Genomic DNA, 20,185 nt, shown 5'->3' with positions numbered 1-20,185 from the left:
CTGCTTCTTGGTGCAGATGACACTTGTGCCTTTTGCCTCACTGTCCCCAGATCCTGTCACCCCTGTGCACCTGGACGACACTCTCAAGATCCGGGGTGCCTACGGTCAGCCAACGCGCGTTTCCAGTTTGGGGGCTGCCTTGCACTGCAGTACTTTACAGTTTACACAGGACCCCAGCTCCAGGGTTACGTGTGCAGTATTCAGGGCACCATCTGCAAACTAGGAACCGTCTGGAACACCTGCACTGTTCTTCTCATACAGGCGAGGAGCCTAAGTTCCAGAAGGAACAGGTGAGATGCCCAAAGCCCACAGCTGATGAGCGGTGGACCTAGACTCGCACACGGGCTTCTGGCGTCCACGCCGGATCGTCTGAGTGACCCCTCCGTGGGTGGTGGAGGCGTCTTCTCCACCCCGTCCCAGTCAGAGGAGGGGCGAATCGGAAGGCAGACCCCCCGGGCCGAGCTCTGCCCAGCGGTGCAGCCTGAGAGCTCGCCATCCTAGGCTGACTGACACGGCGTCGGGGCGTCGGCAGCTGTGGTCACTCAGCCCGTCTGGCATCTCTGAAAGGCCACCCCACGGAGGGGGAGCCTGGACGGCCCCAGACCGGGCTCTGTGACCCAGAACCCCTCCTGAGTCCACATGGATCTTCAGCTGGGTGATGGTCTGTGGCGACAAAGCCCAGCTCCCAGATCCTACAGACACATTCCTAGCCCTGTGGGTCTGCCTTCCTCTCAGTCAAAAACCGAAAGAAACACTCCTCTCCCGCATGATCCTCTTCTACACCCTGGGACACATGGGGATACAAGGAACGCACAGAGCTGAGCCTCCTCTCTGGGCTTGGGGCGCTGCCATCTCTGCCAGGCTCGGGTGCCTGTCTGTGTTGCAGCTGAGGCTGACTTCCACGTGGCAGGAAGCCTCTCTCTTACCCTAGGGTTCACTAGGTGTCAATCACCGCTCACTTTCCTACACCGATGCGCGGAAGTCGGCTTCCTATAGAAGCTGCCAGTGTGCGGTACGGTACCAAGAATCCTGTGATGTCCAGGCGGGGGCGGGGAGGGAAACGCGGGGTCGGGGGCAGAGGAAGATAGCCGGAGAGGGGAAAGGAAGACATGGACGCACGGAGGAAGGCTGGAAGCGCTCTCCCATTACCTGGGGGGCCGGGGGGGCCCGGCTGGCCCGGCAATCCCTTAGGCCCTCCAACACAACCTGGGAAGAGAGGACAGGGGAGCTGTAGCCACGGTCCACACCCATCGTCACAGCTCTGGACGTGGCTAAGGTCGAGAGCACCGGCTGTGAAAACCGGCTGCCTTTTTACCATCAGAGTAATTTAATGATTCCGTTAATCTTGATGCTGATGTAACTGTAATTTCATTTGATAATGAAATCAGAATATTAATATAGGAGGCACATAAGTCCAGTCAGATGAAAACAGGTGCCGTGCTGGCAGTGAGGGCTCCACCCTCTTGGAGGGCAATACCTCACACAGCCGAGTTCATCCAGGTGTCCTCAACGCCCCCCCCCTCACCCCCCCACCCCCACCCCGACCCCAAGGCAATTCCCACCGGGGAGGGAGGAAGCTTTCAATTTCAAAAGCAATGCTGTGACTTCTCCTTTGGGACTTCCATTACTTTCAGAATTAGCAGAGGCAACTCGTTTCGCTGTGAGTCATGCAAAACGAAAGCCGGTGGCAGCCACCTCTGGCTGGTGACGCCGCGCGGGGTATTCTGTCGGACAGAGCACGCTTGCAGGCACAGCAGTCCTCCGAGATGCCCTTTGTGTGTCTGCCTGTGGTACGGCAGGGCTCCTATCTTGGCTCGACTTAGCGGCCAAAGAGGGGCTGTGGTCCCCTCTGCCACACGAGGGGTCCGAGGTGCAAAGGCGGACAGCCGAGGCCATGAAAAGGACGGACCCCGGCCGTCTTCAGGGGGCCTGGTCTCTAGCTGGCAGAGCCTCACCCCCAGGGGCCTTCCCGCACCTTCGAGACTGGCCAGCTCTCTGGAAGCTCTGGGGTTGCCGTTCCTGCCCTGCACCCTCACCCTGAGCTCCTGATCTACCCCCACACCTCGTGCGGGGGACCCACGGGTCCTGATGCTGCTTCTCCAAGCCCTGGCCTTCATCCCAAACGCCTTACTCCAGACTCAGCTGCCACTGGTGAGCTGCCACCGTCCAGATGTTCTGCTGGCACCTTTGACTCCAAAAAAACTCATCCTCTCTGCTCTGCTCTTCAAATCCTGCCCGAGGCCTGGCACCCATCCCCTTGTGTCCTGGACTCATCCCTCTGCCTGGCTTCCCACCTCGGTTTCTAGGCCCCCCTGGCTGGAGACTTGGCCTGTCCGATGGCAGCCGGGTCAACTTCTGGACCGTCCCCTCCCCTCTGCCCTCCCCTGAGCTCGCATCATCTGGGCACCCTCTCCTTATCCGTCAGCATCCATTCATCACTGGACCAAATTCTTCTCCCATCTGGACTCACTCCTCACCCTGCATAATGAGCAAATAATTCAGCTGCCCTTTACACACACAGAGACATATATTTTAGGTGTGAAAGGACTTATCTGTTGAGTTCTTACCAATACTGTAAACAGATGCTTTGTACTGCAGGGACAACTTGGTGACACGAGGTCATCACACTTGCCCTTCCCTGGGCTCTAAGCTGAGGCAGACGGAGCGCAGCTCCAAGTCCACAAGGGTTTCTATTTCTGAGGGCAGCTCTGTGCCCACGGCAGGGATCACGCCAGTTCTAGCATATATTCTACAAACTGAGAGTTTTCAAGAATTCTAAAGCTGCCCGACGGTCATGACGGTACCTGGCTGGACGGTCTCCTGTCTGTCTGCTCCGATGGGCCTTTTCACACCCGTATCGCAATCTAGGGGTGAGACAGTGACAGAGTGAGGCAATTTTGCAATAACGGAAAGTGCCTGGCTTTTCCGTGTGTGCGTGTGTGTGTGCGTGTGTGTGTGTGTGGTGGGAAGGCTGGGACGGGCAGGGCATCAGAGGCCCATTTCTGGACTTCTGTGCTGAGCCTCTGTAACTCCAGCACTAGAGGGAGAGGCCCCACATTCCAGCTGGCGAGAGGAAGCTGCAGTGGGTTCAGAAAACCCCGTGGCCGGGTGTCGCTCGTGTGTGATGAGAACTGATGGTGTGACACCATCTCACGTGACTCGCCCCCGGGGAATTCGCACACTGCCTAAGAACAGCGGGTGTAGCAGCACAGTGTCTCATGACTTTGAAAGACGCAAGCCTGGACACCCCCCCCCGCCCACCGTACCTATTTGTCCTGGAGCGCCGGGGGTGCCGGGAGGCCCGGGGAAGCCTGGAGGTCCAGGTAATCCAGCATCGCCGGGGAAGCCACGCTCGCCTTTGGGGCCTGGCAGCCCCAATCCTGGGGGGCCCCTTTCTCCTGGAATGCCCTTAGTACCGGGGGGTCCTGGGTGACCTGCGTCCCCTGAGGGGCCTTTGATGCCATCACCCTGTGAGAAATTTGGTTCATCTCTTACAATACACGTAAACCTCAAAGACAGCCATGTTCCCAGCTACTTTTCCCCGTTCCCTGAATTCTGCGCTCTGGATACAGAGATGAGTAGGAACTGACAGTCGTGGTCTCACCAAGCCACAGAAGTAAAGGACAGACTTTCTAACAACCATGGATAACACCCTCGAAGATAGTTCTGGAAGGCATAGGAATCTGACCATGGACAACACCCTCGAAGATAGTTCTGGAAGGCATAGGAATCTGAGTATTCTTCTCTTTCCAAGCTACCAGCGCCCTGCTTGGACCTTCATTCTCCGGGGGAATTCTTCAAGAGAACGGTTAGGCACAGATTTGGCGAAATGGGGGCAGGAACACGTTATTTCATTGTTAGGCTTCAGCGTTTGTGACCCATCTCCTAGTCAGAAGGGACAACGCAGTGGTGAAGGGAAGGAAGTCTTTGGTTTGGACAAGAAAGTGCATCAGAAATAAGGAGAGACGATGGGACCAGGAGAGCAGGAAGCTGGGAGGCACTGGGCACAGCCGTGTCCTATTCATGGAACTCCTCAGAGCAGGGTGAGGGCAGGGAGGGAGGAGAAGGGGTCTAGTCTCCACGGCCAACCGCCCTTCCCCGTCTGACCCCCACCTTTCCCCGCAGAAAGGAGGCTGGGGGCTCTGCATCTTATCACACACAGCCTCTTTCAATGCCGGTGTGTGTTTGCTGCAAAAATGCAGCTGTGTATTTTACAGGTGACCCTAGAAGAAGCGTTCCACCTTCCATCTAGGAATATTCGACCTGGGGGGCTCTCGTTCTACGTGATGGCAAGAGGAATATTTATTTCCTCTTTTTCTCTTAAATACTCACTCAGGGCTTGGCTTCCAGCCTCACTCACTGTTTCCTAAAAAATATGATTGCTGCCCACGAAAAGAGAACAGGTTGCACTGGGAGGATTTCCTGCTGTGTCAGCACCTCTGATGCTCACATGTTTAAGCATGTGACTGATGGGGATGAGGGCAGAGCCGCCACCCCTCCGCCCCGCCAGCGGTACTCACGGGAGAGCCTGGGAGGCCTGGGAATCCATCCAGCCCGTCGCGCCCTGGGATGCCGCTGTCCCCTTTCAGTCCAGGCACACCTGGGACACCTGGCTGGCCCCGCTCACCTGGGGGAGGAGTGCCGCGTGAGTTGCTCACCCAGGGCAGCCACAGAAGGGTGCGTGGTCTAAACTTTGCTGGCCACAAGACTGACCTTTGGTGGTGATGGTTCGAGAATCTCCCTTCATTCCTTTGGGCCCGGGAAGGCCAACACCACCAGGGGCTCCCTGTAGAAACAAACACAAGGTTTCTTCCTCCTTCACACCGTTAAGGGCAGCCGAGAAGACAATGATTTTCGTTTATACAACCTGAGGGCCCTTACCTGTCATCAAGCCCAGAGCCACACATCTCTGTCCCTGGCCACCAATCACAGATGGCCATGGGGCACCTGAACGTGGCCAGCGGGACTGAGACACTGAATGTTTAATTTTAAATAGTTAAAACTTAAGGGAAGTAGCCACACATGGCTGGACGGTGAAAACAAGAACCTTGCTGCTCAAAGTGTGGTCCCCAGATGGGTAGCACCAGCCTCCCTGGGGACGTGTCAGGAATGCAGACGCTCAGGCCCACCCGGGGCAACCGAACCGCAATGTGCAGTCAACAAAGTCCCAGGGATTCGTAAACCCATTAGCTTTGGAGAAGCTAAGGCTGCTAACCCTTAACCGCCATTTTGTTGAATCCGGGCAAATAATGTGCCTCCAAGTACGAAGGATGGACATTTGTGATCATACTGAGAACAGCAAGAGTATCTGATCGACAGCTTGTCTTCCTAACTGAAATCAAGGTTGGAAAAAAATCATACTTCACAGACAAGTCATTGCAGGGACACTCGCGTTTTAAGGTGTAAAATCTAGTTTAGGTCTTTCGATGAGCAGAAACGAGCAGATGAACGTTTCAGGAGGCTTTTTAATGTGTGCGATATGCCAGTGTGGGGCAACTCTCGGTTACTGGTATTTGCAAGAATACGGGAACTTTTAGTGTTGGTTTAATTAAATGGAATGTTTCAAGTGATTATAAGTTCTTTTCTCCTACAAAATTCCACAGATACTTGATTTATTGATTTCGTTCTTTGCAGAAAAGGGTGACATTCTCTCAGTACCTAGAACAGCAACTCACACACAGGCAGTGCTCAACCAGGAGGTGCTGGGCCGATGGACGGATGCATGCTAATCGGCCCCCATACTTCAAGCACTCTGCCAGGTTCTATTAGTACAGGTATTAAACCACCAAAAACGGTCTCAGGCATTCCTGCTGCAGATGCATAAACATATAATTAAATGCAAGATAAACACGGTCCCTGAGATGTTTGAACGCAAGTGCTGTGGGTGTGCACGCGATACAGCTGGGGAGAGCACATGCTCCTGGAAGACTTTAGAGATTCCGTGTGCACAAAATGGGATCCATCTGACTTCTCAGAAATACTCCATCATTTTATAAATAACTGAAGGTCTTACCAGTTCTGCCATTTGTTCAGTTTGGATTCTCACTACGTACACTTTTTCTGAATACCTGAGCCACTTCTACATGCTCAGCCATGATTTGGAGACGGTGTCATTTTTAAAGTAGGAGGAAATGTAGCATCTATTATGTTCAGTTGGATAAAACTATTTTTCTGAGAAGTCCCAGAGAATGGAGAGGTGCTGTGGACCTCATTTTCACCTGCAAAGCTCCCGCGACACGAAGCAGTTATGAGTCACGAGCCTCTGCACCGACAGCTCTGAGCGGCTGCAACTCCCCTGCATCTGGACATGAAGCCAGATTGTTCTAACCGTCCCTGGCCAAGTGTCCTGAGCAAACTTTCTTCTATTGCTGAATATATAAAATGATAGACTTTTCATTTTATAAATCTCTTGCAGCTCTCTTTTTAAGTAAAAATAAATAAAAAATATAGTTTCTTTGCCTTCATCTGAAATTTGCTTTGAGAGCCTTGGTCAGTTAAAACCTGCCACGATGAAAGATCTACTCAAGATGATCTTTTCCTCAGGTGTGAAGTAAAGCCCACTTAGCTGGAATCCAGAAAATGTCATACATTCATCCAAACTAAATTCACGATATACTTGGAAGTCTCACTTTTTATCAAGTTAAGGGAGCCTTTATTGAAATGCTAAATCGTCCTATACTAAATCTGAAGGGGTGAATACACAGAATGGGGTGTGTAGCTTTGCATCCAAAATGCTAGAAGGGTCGCTTTTTTTGAGATATAATTCACATGCTGTAAGATTAACCATTTTAAAGCATACAATTCAGTGTTTGTTTTTTTTTTGTATTTTCACGAGGTTCTGCAACCATCACTATTACCTAAATCCAGACCATTTTCATCACCCCAGAAAGAAACAGTCACTCGCATTTCCCCCCCACCCCCAGCCCTTGGCAACCACCAAGCTACTTGGTCTCAAGATGCCTCTTCTGGACACTTCATACAAATAGCATCGTATGGCGTCTGTTCCTTTGTGTGTTGTGTCACTTAGCATAACGTTTCTGAGGGCACCGCACTGCAGCACGTGTCAGCACTTCATCCCCTTTGACGGCTGAATAACGTCCCATCGGGTGGGTATGCTACGTTTCATTGATCCATTTATGGGCATTTGGGTTTCTTCTACTTTCCGGCTGGTGTCGTGAATGCTGCTGTGAGCTTAATGCTCACAGCTTAATGCTGCTGTGAGCTTAAGTTTTGGTGTGGACACGTGTTTCCAGTGCTCCTGGGTCTGTACTGGGAGGGGACTCTCTGGGTCACACGACACCTCTATGTTTGACTTTTTAAAACTTTGTTGGCTGCGCTGTATGGCTTGTGGGATTTTAGTTCCTCAACTAGGGATTGAACCCGGGCCCTAGGCAGTGAGAGCACAGAGTCCTAACCAGCGGACTGCCAGGGAATTCCCTATGTTTGACTTTTTTGAGGAAGAATCACTTTTCCACAGTGCCTGCCCCATTTCACATTCCCACCAGGAAAAGCTTTAAAGCTCCTCTTGGAATACGTGGCTTTTCTGAATGTCACACTGTGTGCGTAAGTGTTGCTGGTTTAAAGCTGTATTAATTCAATAAATAAAAGCCGGAAATGGGGCCGGGCGTCAAGGTTGTCTTATCGGCTTCGTGGTACAACTGGTCTCTCACCTTGAATCCTGGGAACCCGGGGATGCCGTGCTGGCCGGGGTCTCCCGGGCTGCCTTTCCTCCCTGGTTCCCCATTGGTGCCGGGAAAGCCCTTGGGTCCTGGTGGCCCCGGAAGACCCCCAATGAACTGGTCACCCTCTGCACACTGACAGTCGCCGGCATCGCCTGCAACGTGGGTGGAGAGAGAGGGACTTGTTATTTGCTCGTGAAGCACGTGTACGACCCTCCCGTTGGCTCTGCAGGGGACAGGAGGGCAAGGGGCTGAGGGCTTGGCTGGGGGCGTGGCCACCGCAGGACACGCCTACTCTGGTCCTCACTCCCTCATTCTTAGACAAGGAGCGTGAGATGCAGATACGTAAAGAACAGGACGTTGACGGAGGTGTGGGCGGAGTTGGGACTCAGCGACAGGAGTTCTGAGAAGCCACCGCAGGGGCCTCGGGGGGAGGGCAGGAAGGTCCAGGGTGAAGGGGAGCCGGAGAGAGGGCGGCCTGGCAGCAGCTGCGGGCTTGGAGCCCAAGGTCCTGGTGCGGAGGGAAGAAATACGTGCCCTCCCTTTTTCTGCCTTGCGGGCTGGACCCAGGGAGCGCGGGGGCAGGGGAGGGCCGAGCTGGAGGCTGGTGATCGGCTTGGCTCCCAGGGCGCAAAGGGGGACACGTGACGGCCCGGGGGTGCCGAGCTGCCCAGCTCATCCGCGACGCCGGACCCCGGCACCGCCCACAGCTCCACGCGTGCCGCAGAGGTCCGGCGGTTAAAACCCGGGATGCCCAGGGATGGGCGAGCCGAACAGGCCCCCCCCCGAGGTCCCCACAGGCGGCCCTTGCCTGGAGAGGTGGGGTCCCCCAGGCGAAGCAGGGAGAGGAAAGCGAGCACAGCTCGTTCCCACCAGCGTCCGCCCCACCTGGGCAGGTCACGTCTCTCCTGCTTTGCCACCGCCTTGCTGCTGACGCAACCCTAACTCGGGGAGTCGGGTTAGGACCAAACCAGATGACGACCCTACAGCCCTCTGCAAACACTTGTGACATTTTCTTGGAGCCGAGGGCTCGGATGAGTCATCTGAATTCAGTCTAAGAAGCCACCGCGCATCTTTTCTGTCCCATGTTGGGCCCCGTGTTGCCTGAAAGTTCAGTGATGAACGTGGCAGACAGAACAGAGACGGGAGAGCCAGCTGAGAGCTGGGTGTGCGGAAAACGAGGAGACGCCGCCCCCCAGTGTGAGGGCCCTGGCAGGGAGGGGGCCGGGGGGAAGCAGGGGCTCATCCTCTTCTTGGAACCAGTGAAGGGTGAGCTGGAGTCAGGAGGGCCAAGCAGCGCCCCGCCCCCTGCTGTTCCCGGACTCCTCACCTTTCCATCCTTTCTGTCCGCGAGCCCCGGGGAAACCAGAAGGTCCAGGGTAGCCCACCCTGCCCTCTGCTCCTTTAAGGCCGAAAAGGAAACCTGAGGAGAAAACCCACAGGACGGCACGTTAGCACAGCCCAGGACCCCGTATGCCCCGACCCCGTGTGGGAAGGGTTACAGCCGAGTCTCCCAACAGAAAATGGCCCCCATTCCAACTCCATCCCAACTACTCGCAGAAAGACACGGAGCCTTTATTTTTCGTGGCCATTGCTTCTGGGATTGGAAACACATGTGAACGCCTGTGATTTTAGTTTTTCCATTAAAGTCTAGAAATAGAAATCTTTACTTTTCAGAAACACTGAGTCCAAAGAAGACTTCAGGTTTTTTTAACCACGTGTTTTACTTCGACTTGGGTCCTAAGACCACTGCAACTTCTGGTTCCCAGAATGACAGAAAACCCAAACAGTAAAAGATGTTAAAATGAACCGGCTTCCCCAGTTCTGTCCTCTCCTCTGGAACACGCGAGCACCTGTGCACGGCCCTGCCCCCAGACCCCACCATCTTTCCTCTTTCACTCCTTCGGGTGCACACACGTAACCATGTAGATAACTTGTGATTCTCCCACCCCCATCACTAGGATCACGGTACTTCAGGCATCCTTTCACCACGTGCAGGGCTCTGATAATTCCAAGCAGGGACATCCGGGTGAGGGTGTAAGAAACAGACTCTAAAAGCCCACAAAACGCTCCGTGTCCCACTTGAGCAGAGCGCCATCTCGTGGTGGGAACTGGGCTGCACATTCCTGGGAAGCACCACTGCTGGGTATTGACTCCCAGGGCTCTGGCCCGAGCTCCGGGGTATGTGGAGATGGGTTGAGGCCCAGGAGGGGACCATGCTGGGTGGGGAGCTGGGGAGGGGAGACCCAGAGTTCGGTTTGGGGCATGCAAATTTGGACATGCCCGTGAGACACACAGTGGTGACGAGGTGTCCAGTTAACAGTTGGGATGAGTTTGCAGCTCAGCATACTGAACTGGGCTAGGGACACAGTTAGGGAGAGCTGGCACCTAACTGGTGTTCAAATTCCTGTGAATGCAGGAGCGTGCTAGATAGAGAGACACAGACAGGAGCTCCATTGCCCATGGGATGGTGGAGGGGGAAGAAGGAAGACCTAGCAAAGAAGCCGCAAAAAGAAGGGGAGAGATGACAAGGCGCGGTGGGTGGGGGGGAGCTGGAGAAGAGAGTGTGTGTGTGGGGTGCTGGCTGCCCCCTGTACCGCTGGGAGGCTGCTGACAGAGCAAATGGTGCCCAGGATGTGGCTGCATAGGTCACTGGTGACCAGGTCACCAGCATGTCAGCCTAGCGGTGGACTGAGGGCTTTATGCTATGTTTCCATGGTCTCCTGATATGTTAGGAGAAGCTAGTATTACAGGTAGTTATTTAATCACAGATACTCCAGGGATGTTGGCTTTTAAAATCTGAGACGAAGACATTGTGGGTATGCTTCACAGCGTTTGCAAATCCAGACAGAAAAGGCAGTTTTGGGCCATCTTAAGGTTCCATCCTCTCTCCTTCCTACACTGCTTTTTTCTTCATCTGGTAAATTCATAATTTCAAGCAAGTCCTAAAGAATAGCACTGTGCCAGGGAACTCTTCCTAATGCACTGTGGTAACCTAAATGGGAGGGCAGTCCAAAAGGGAGGGGATCTCTGTATGTGTACGGCTGCTTCATTTTGTTGTGCAGTGGAGGCTGACACAATGCTATAAAGCAACCATAGTCCAATAAAAATTAATTAAAAAAATAAAGCGATCTCCTGATGAAAAAAAAAAAAAACAAAAAAAGAATAGCAGTGCACCTCTGTGATGTTTCCAACATGATTTTCCTGAGGAGGTCGGTGGCCGTAATAAACCTGGCAGTAGTTTGACTTATTCTAGAGCCCTGGCAGTCGACTCAGTTACCTGAGCTGAACTGGACGTAAGCAAAACGTTTAGCTCAGAAAGAAAACTGGCTTCACGGTTTGATTTTGCTGGAGCGGAAAAAGAGTAAAAATTCTGGTTTCCATCAGTAGCAACACATAAAACTGAGTGAAATGCAGTTAACAAGAAAAGAATCCAACGGTTTCATTCCAGGGAAAGCGCTGAAGAACTCTTTGGGACTCAAGGTCATTGATGTTAAATTATGACTCTACACAAAAATATTTAAAAGGCCGTTAAGGTTGGCTACTTTTTGTACAAGAGATTGCTTTTAAAAAAGTGATTTGGGAGCAATGTGTCTCATAAGGTAAAATAAACATTTCAAGGAGAACTGAAGTTGATAAAATGTATCAGACACCATTCCATCTGTTTTATAAATTCTCCCTTTAGTTAACCACATGGACCGGAAATTAGTTAATTTGTTTACAGATGACTTACATTGGTAAATCATAGATTTACTAAGCAAGACTTACAAAGCCAGATGGTATGCGTTTGTGTCTATCAAAATGGAATTTAGTTACAGGAATGATGGCAAGGTTAGCCTTCAATCACAGTCTTTTGAAGAGGCTGTATTTTTATGTTTTTATTTTTAACACATCATGTTCTGTTGCCAAAAAAGGAAAACTCAACAGATACCGTTTACTCAGGATATGTAATGTTCACAGAAACTTAGCCATCATCACAGATGCCGCAGTAATAAATATTACTGCCAGGATAATAAAAAAGATTAGTGATAACAGTGCTCAAAGTATTTGGCAAATTCCAGGGAAATATCTGCACCCCGAATTTTTCAAAAGAATGTGAGAATCTGCTTTTTGCAGTAGAAGGAAAATTGGGAACGTAGAGCCTTAGTAGCTTAAAATTTAACGCGGAAGACGACAGAGAAGTGACTGCTGAATTTTTAGTGGAAGGAGCACGTACTGATGTGCTTCTCATGCCTCCAACAGTTTTCCTTCTAAAGAGACAGCAATAAGAAGCTGGCTTCTGAAAGCAAGGAAAGCCTGGGCGATCTACCTTTCACTGAACTCACACACTATCCATTAGCACATGTGAAGAGAGGAATCTGTTAGAGATGAGCGGGGGTGATGTCAGGAATTAAAAGTCAAATATTTTGAAAAGAAGATACTGAATTGTGTCCATGTCGCAGAGACAGAAATAGTGACCTCTTTCTTAGTTCAATTTTACGATGTTCAAAGCATAACCCTGAAGCTGGAAGCTGAGAGAATAACTGTTTTGGAGGGCAAGCCTCCTTGGAGCTCAGCTGAAAGATGAGCCACGGTTGCATCAGAACCTGGAAACTCAGTTTTGTGCCCGACGGCATGAGGGTCCAGACGCCGTGCCTGTCCAGTCTGTAGACTCTCAGCGTCTTCCGTCTGGGCCCCGCCAAGGGCTGCCACGTCCCGTTACAGGTGGTGCAGCCACTCCTGGTGCGAAGCATCGTCACCTGTTTAGCTGTAGCTCTGGCTCCTCGGGGGCCCAGGTCACCAAGGCTGCCTATCGCGTTGGTTAACCCAGGGGAGAGGCTGTTTGTCAGGGTGGGCCTCTCCTGCCTGCACCCCAGAGCGCCCGCCACACTCTCTCACTGCCCACTGCCTAGTTCACGGAATTATTTACAAGAAAATCCCAAGTGAAAATCCAACCGGGGCCAGGCTTTGTCTGGACACTGGCACGACCTCTCTTGAGTTTCCCTCCACTTACCGTCTGGGCCAGGTGGTCCCGGGAACCCTGGGGGACCTCGGAGCCCTGGCCTTCCGTCAGCTCCCGGCAGGCCGGGGTACAGGGCGGGGATGCCCTGCTCTCCTGTGAAGCCTTTGGGTCCCATCTCGCCTGGTAAGCCTCTCTTCTCATCTGAAAATCCAACAGCAATCACAGCAGCGTGAGACCTCTGAGATTCATCTGCTGCGCCAGCGTTCCCGCCCCGGGAGGCCCCCAGCTGGGCCAGTGGTTTACAGTCCCGTCAGTGACTTAAAGGGCAACGCCGCTGGTATATTTCATCACTATCTTTCCACTTGAAGAAGCCCCTCTCCTGGCCCCCAGACGACGGACCGAGAGTTGTTATAACACTGGACGACGCCCGTGCTCTTCCTGGCCAAGTGACAGAATCACGTGAGGTATCGTCAGCACACCTCCGACCTAGTGAGGGAGTCACTGTCACGGGTGCGTGGTTCTGTGACGACATCCCAACACGTATTCGAGATGCATTAGAGCTGCTGGGCCAGCCTATGAGACAGAGCGCCGACTGGGGGGCCGTGCAGCCAGCGAGGGGCGGGGGTTTGTGTGAGACCCGCGGGGACGTCTCAGTTTCGATGCCGCGGAAGCACATTACCTTCATCTCCGATGGATGTACCAGGCAGGCCTGGCAAGCCGCGGTCTCCAGGCTCCCCCCGGGCTCCTGGGTCCCCGGGGGCTCCGTGGAATCCTGGGTCCCCTCTGGCACCTGGAACCGAGACAGCAAGACTGTTGTCCAGGACTCAAGGCAGATGTTCACTTTTTCGTTGAACGTATATTTACTGATATTCTGTCCATCGCACGAGGCCGGCGGTGTCTAAATGTTTCATCTATGGTGGCCCCTGCTTTCAAGGAGCTCATTTTCAACCAAAGAGGACTGATAAAAGATCCCTATAAATGTTATAAAACAAGAGAGGAACAGAACGCCAAAGAGATACAGAGAGGTTTCAAAGGAGGGGAGGATTATTTGGGGGGACATCTGACATGGAGGGACCACAGAGAATGAGAATAATAGAAGTGGACAGTATTTTTGAGCTCTTGAGCGTGCAGACTCAGCGTTACACACTTGGCTGACATTTGATTCCCGTAACAGCGCGTGTACAGATGGTATTACAGCCCCAATGTCACAGAGGGGCGAGGCTTCATGAGAAGGTAAGCTGACAGCTGATGGAGACAGATGACAGGGGAGGGGAGGGCAGAGGACGGTCAGGGGAAGGACGTCCACAGAGGACATCAGCCCAAGTGAAGCACGTGAGCACGGAGCAGGACACCTGGGGGGGGGGGCGGGGTACGGGTGAAGAGGGTCGTGGAAAATCAGGTTGCATAACAGCTGAGTCAGTGGGAATGAAGAACGAATGAGACAGTTTGGAGCCTCCTGCACCAGGCACCACGGGGGGAGCTGGGGGGCGACGGGGGCCAGCTCTCTCTGAACCCCTCTTCCCCTGAGCCCCAGCTCTTGCCCGGATCAGCTTATCACTGCTGTTTGCTGGATGAATGGTAGACGTGAAGATTCTTACAGACCTTTTCCCTAAATAAACAAATGCCAAGGGGCTTTGCTATGCTCCCTGGCTGTGTAAATAGCAACGCTTTACTGCAGAGCGTGCTTTTCTGGTCTACAATTGGGAAAGTGGAGGGAGTATGATGTTTCATGGTACAGCGATTAGTAATTGTTAGGAGAGATCACATCACTATGTGATCTTTAATGTTTTAATCTTAAGAGAAAGTCCTTAAGATAAGAAGGGATTCGCTGGGCCTCATGCTAGACGTGTTTTTAAGGGGTGGGACATGTGAGTCTGCGTCCCTGTGCTGGGCTCGGCTGCCTGCAGAGGGGACGGAGGGCTGGGCTCTGAACAGGGGTGGCCCGGGTCTGAGTCCTGCTCCTTTGCTTGCTACGTACATGATCTGGGGCGAGTTACCCAACTTCTCCGTGCCTCAATTTCTCCACCAGTACAGTGCGGCCCATGCCAGCCCCCATCTCAAAGGGTCTTTACAAGGAGTAAATCAATGGACCGGTGCAAATTAGAACAACTTGCTTCATTGCCTGGCGTGTGCTCAGTAAGCACCACACAAATGTTAGCCATTACCATGACAATAAAAAGAGACCAAATAAAATTGAAAACCACAGATCTTCTCAAGTGTTTGGGAAAAGAGCAAGGTCACTTTTGAGTTACATTTTGCAATCATTTTTTTCAATGCAAAGCTCTTCGACTCCTTTGCGTTTTGACAAAGCTCCCACAGTGCTGCCTGGTGAGAGGTACGTGTATTTTCCTCTCTTCCATGACAGAATCTGCTCGTGAGTCAACCTCTCACTCCAAGGAGCCCTGGAGCTTGGTCAGCCTTCCAGCTCACCTAAGACGCAGGAACTCCGCTGTAAGAGGCAAGGAGGCTGGCTGCTGACTTTCTCACCCTGCACTTGGGGAAAAGGAAATTTGACCACCCACTGTCCCGGTGTGGCTTCCAGGAATGCAGGGTGGTGAGGGGAGCTGAATGCATTCTGGGCTCTCAGTCAGGGAGCTTTCTGATGAGTGCAAAGGAGACGAGACATCACCAATGTTAATTTTAAAAACTGTGTTCCCAGTATCACCTCACACATGTCAGAATGGCCATCATCAAAAAGTCTACAAATAACAAATGTGGGCAAAGATGTGGAGAAAAGGGAACCCTCCTACATTGTTGGTGGGAATGTAAACTGATGCAACCACTATGGAGAACAGCATGGCGGTTTCTCAAAAAACTAAAAATAGAAATACCATATGACCTAGCAATTCCACTCCTGGGTATATATTCAAAAAAACAAAGCACACTAATTCAAAAAGACACGTGTACCCCAGTGTTCACTGTGGCGCTATTTACAATAGTCAAGGTACGGAAGCAACCCAAGTGCCCATCAGCAGATTTATGGATAAAGAAGATGTGGTACATATATACAATGGAACACTACTCAGCCGTAAAAAGAATGAAATAATGCCATTTGCAGCAACATGGATGGACTTGGAGGGCATTATGCTATGTGAAATAAGTCAGACCGAGAAAGACAAATACTGTATGATATCACTTATATATGGAATCTAAAATATACGACCGACTAGTGAATATAACAAAAAAGAAGCAGAGACACAGATCTAGAGAACAAACCAGTGGTTACTAGTGGGGCGAGGGAAGGGAGGAGGGGCCATATAGGGATAGGGGGACAAAAGGGTTATTGAGGGAGTATATGAAATCATGTGTGTGAAACTTTTGAAAATTGTAAAGCATTATAGAATTTAAAGAATCTTTCATTCAAGAAAAAAAATGAATTTTAAAAAAGTGGGTTGCAAAATAAAAAAAAATTAAGTTCCCAAAGTCTCAAAGACATGATTTCCATTTCACCAAAATCACCAACAGTAAGTCAACCTCATGTCGGGTCCCTGGGGTTTCCGGCTTGGCAGACGTGTTGGGCTCCCCAGAGAAGGACGGGAAGCTGGCTCCACAGTGGTGTGGACTGCCACGTTTCAGTTTATTTGAAATATACTCATCGATGGTTTGATGTCACCCTGGAGAGAGACCTCTAGTGGACCCCACCTGGCCTTGTCCTTGTCCTCGCTCTGTCTAGAGTTTCCCCATCGTTGGATGAAGACATGCAAAGGTATTAAACCAGCAGATGGTTCACACCTAAGCAGGAAGGTTAGTCCCTGACCCCTGGACATAGATAATAGGGTGAGACAGATGACCTACTGGGTACAGGAAGGAAACATTTGAGCATCTTCATTTAAAAAAAATCTCACCCTTTAAAATCCCTATCTGATGTACATGTTTTAGCAATGCAGTATTCAGTCATTCAGGTAAACATTTACTGAGCAACTACCATGTGCCTGGACTGTTCTAGAACTGAGGATACATTAGTGACCACACAGGCTAAAATCTCTGACCTCAGGGAACATGCTGTATCATGGATAAATTATCCATAAATAAATATTCATCCTATTACTTGGAGGGGTGCTGAAAACACTTTTTTTTAAACCTAGAAGGACGCACATTCAAAAAGGTTCACAGACCATTGCTCTAAGCGCAGAACTAGAATTATATTTTAATAGATCGTGCCGATGGGAGGCTGAGCTAAACTAACAAGGACAGCACAAGCCACAACACGTGCAGAATCCCTCACTGACACTCAGGGGTCAACTGTGACCATGGGATCATTTTCCTGTACGAGCTCAGGTGCAAATGCCTGGAGGTTTAGTTCTTTGAAGTTTAAAAGGCTGTGACTGTTTCCAAACTATGGACCGTGATCAATCCCAGGCTCCGGACCGCTGAGCGGGGGGCGTAAGCATCTTGGCGCGTTTGGACCAGAAACCAGCGAAGTGGCTGGGACGGTGCCCATGGAGGCCTGGCAGGCACGAGGGCTGGGTTTCTATAGCGATGCTGCAGGTGGCAGAACCAGAACCTGCACAAGGTATGTGGAAATGAAAGCCTTTCCCAGCGGAGGAAAGTGGTGAGCACTCTCTCAGCCAGAGGCAAACTGGGGGTCTCTCCGGGACACCCCGCTTAAGCCACGAGGGAGGGAGGGTCCACAAGACTGAGACCCCCAACGTTTAAGGGCTAAACATGAACGCGTAAACACTTTTCTTTTTTGCTTTGTTTTGTTTTGCTCAGAAAATCTCACAAGGTCATGGCTCTGTGTCCACAACAGACGAGAAAGCAGGACAAGTGGCATACAGACCTTTGTCCAGGGAAGGATGCGGGGAGTAGGCTGGGGGGCCGGGGGGGCCTGGTTCACCCATTTCTCCCTGGAGAGAGAAAAGAGGAAAACAAAAGAACGTTGAGGCTGGCCTTTTGGAGTTTTGGACACTATACCTGTTTCCAAAGAACAGAACTGAAAGCAACCATGAGCCCAGCGGAGGCTGTTCTGAGTCACAGAACCATGGACGGTGTCTGGGCTCCACGTCCACGATGCTGCGCTGATAAGTCCGGGCATCCCAGCCACCAGCTGGACACACCAGGAGAGAACAGGTGGGCCGGTGCCCACCTCACTCTGAGACCCTTGTCAAACTCTGGAAGTGGCCAGGTGACCGCCTTCCTCAGGGCAGACTCCTCTGTGTTGATGACTGCACCTGAGCTGCCCATGGGGCTGAGCTGGGGTGGTGTGACGGCACCGTCTGGACGGTGAGACCTAAAATTCCATGAGCTGCCTTGACGTCCGTGAGCCTCATGGGGCCCGGAAGGCCTGACTGTGAGTCCCCTCCATCCTCACCAGCTTTGGCCCACCTGGTGCTAGATGCCCCCCAACCCAGCTAGTTCCCCCACCAGCTGGAGCAGCTGCACCCCCCGGTCCTCAACCTCCCTGCCCGCCCGTGGGATTAGTCAAACAAGTCAGTCGTGTCCCCCGCGGGAACCAGTTGTTACTACGGTGCCTGCGTCTCTCAGCCCCCTGGTTCACTCTGCTCCGGGTGCAGGTCCCCACTGCCACCTCCACGTGGCCCCGTGTGGCACGCAGCATCCTGAGGCCGAGACACAGGTGACTCATAGGTGAACGTCCACCTCCTCTCTCAGTGCCAGGCGTCGTGTGATCAGTTACATGATACGGGACGGAGGAGGCCTCCTTCTCCAACAGGGTGTTTAGGAGGTAGGTGATCAGAGCACCACCCAAGGGAAATAAGGGGAAGTCATCCCAATTCAAATGAAAACTGAGCCCACCTTGGGTCCTGGGTATCCATCAGGGCCTTGGTAACCATCCGGTCCTCTGCTTCCCTGCAGGAAAGATGTTTAGTGCTCTATAATCATTTAATTTAATTACATAATTAAATTAATAATTTAAATATATTAAATTAATACTTTAATCAATACTTTAATTAATACAATAATTATATAATAATAGAATTTAAAGGTGTAACCACAATCCATTGTGTCTAATAAAATCAACAATAGTCTGTTAAGATCACCTACTACCCACGTTGTGTTCAATTCCCCCCGATTTTAACCTCAAACATGTCTTTTTAAAGTTGCTTTGTCTCAATCAGGATTCCAAAAAAGGCAAAATCTGACATTTGGTTGATATGTCTCTTAATGTGCCTGTAATTCGTAACGGTTTTCTCTTCCTTTCTACTTTGGAACCTTTTGTCACTGCTGTTGAGGAAACTGGGTCATTTGTACTGTGAACGCCCTGTGGTGGATCTGGTCCACTCCATCCTTGTGGAGTTGTGCCACGTGCTCCTTTATCCCCCAGATTTTCTCTAAACTAGTTGTTAGATCTTGGGCCTCCTTAGTCTCAGGTTCATCTTTTTTGAACAAGATTTGTTCCTGGCGGGTCCCGAGTCCTTCCCACTGAGTCACACGTGCCGACTGCCCCCACTGTTGTGATTTCACGATTGACCAGTGGGGTCGGGCGTTGGCCGCCTGATCCATCTATTAAAACCTTCTCCCAAGATGGGTTTTGAACAATTTTAGTTAACACCAACTGGAATCCTTAAACCTTTTCATTTAGAAGTTTTTGCTCTTCACTTAAAAAAAATATCTAATGCTAATAATGACTGCATTCTAATTCTCTTGAATATGGATTGAGAGACAAAGTTTACCCTTATGAGCCACATCGTATCTGGATGGATATGAAAAGCTTTTAAAAAATCTAGAAATTTATTCCCTCTTGCTAAAGAATATATACAGTAAGCCCCCACCAAATTCGGAATGCCGATGGGATAAAGTATGTACGTCATCTGATTATTTTACTGCATAGTTTGAAATCCAGGAGCACGTATGCTGAAAGTTACATTATTTAGGATGAACTAAGATTAATTTGGTGCTTTCGCGTTGGGCCTCTGGTTTAGATGGACTTCCTTTCCTCCTAGGTGGAGCTGAAGATTCGAAAGTGAAGGCAAATTTCTCTGACAGTAAAAGTGACCTCCTGCTTAGACGCCATCCCACGAGACAGTCTGGGAGCCCTGACGGAGCTTGGAGCGAATGCAGAGTCGGTGAGCAGGCATCCCGACTGAGCCGTGTCCAGTGCAACATAACCGCCCCGTTCAAACGCTACCTGTGCTGACGTGGGACAGCCCCCGAGAAGCGTTGGGTGAAAAACATGAACGGAGGACAGCGGAACGGGAAGAAATGTTCATTTTTCCTGGTTAAGTTACATGCATGTAAAAATACACGCCCTGCCTGTGCGAGCCCTGATCTGAACACCCACCCCACGTGCACGGGGGTCGCCTCTGGGGAGCGTGCTGGGGGTCTGCGGTGGGCAGGGCTGGCCCGCGCACTCCCTGCCTGAGTTAGTGAAGACAGCAAATAGTGAAAATAAAGAAATCATTACTTAAAAAAACTTGATGCCTATGTTTTCCCGCACATCTGAGCTGGCATTCAGACAATTTCTAAGCCTGATGCAAATTTATAAGACATTGCTCAGCTACCATTTTCTTCCTACAAAAATGGCCAAAAATCTGTCCATAGAACACAGGATAAAAACAACTTGGGTCACCACGGAAGGTAAGCGAAGGGCCAAAATGTGAGAGAT

General features: G+C 51.1%; 1 protein-coding gene across 2 annotated transcripts in view; it reads right to left on the bottom strand.

The window, feature by feature from the left end:
• Window positions 1-20,185, bottom strand: part of COL4A2 (collagen type IV alpha 2 chain) — a 176,592-nt gene that overhangs the window by 25,629 nt on the left and 130,778 nt on the right. For both annotated transcript variants that reach the window (XM_033843344.2, XM_073795406.1), the window contains exons 17-27: window positions 18,376-18,429; window positions 17,402-17,468; window positions 13,301-13,411; window positions 12,673-12,822; window positions 9,010-9,102; window positions 7,671-7,834; window positions 4,714-4,786; window positions 4,521-4,627; window positions 3,267-3,468; window positions 2,805-2,864; window positions 1,150-1,206 (exon numbers count right to left, since the gene is read on the bottom strand). In XM_033843344.2, the coding sequence (XP_033699235.1) occupies window positions 1,150-1,206; window positions 2,805-2,864; window positions 3,267-3,468; window positions 4,521-4,627; window positions 4,714-4,786; window positions 7,671-7,834; window positions 9,010-9,102; window positions 12,673-12,822; window positions 13,301-13,411; window positions 17,402-17,468; window positions 18,376-18,429 (1,138 nt within the window). The remainder of the gene's footprint in view (window positions 1-1,149; window positions 1,207-2,804; window positions 2,865-3,266; window positions 3,469-4,520; window positions 4,628-4,713; window positions 4,787-7,670; window positions 7,835-9,009; window positions 9,103-12,672; window positions 12,823-13,300; window positions 13,412-17,401; window positions 17,469-18,375; window positions 18,430-20,185) is intronic.

The sequence above is a fragment of the Tursiops truncatus genome, chromosome 18 (genome assembly GCF_011762595.2).
Source record: "Tursiops truncatus isolate mTurTru1 chromosome 18, mTurTru1.mat.Y, whole genome shotgun sequence".
NCBI classification, from domain to species: Eukaryota; Metazoa; Chordata; class Mammalia; order Artiodactyla; family Delphinidae; genus Tursiops; species Tursiops truncatus.
This window is presented reverse-complemented; position numbering and strand designations above follow the sequence as displayed.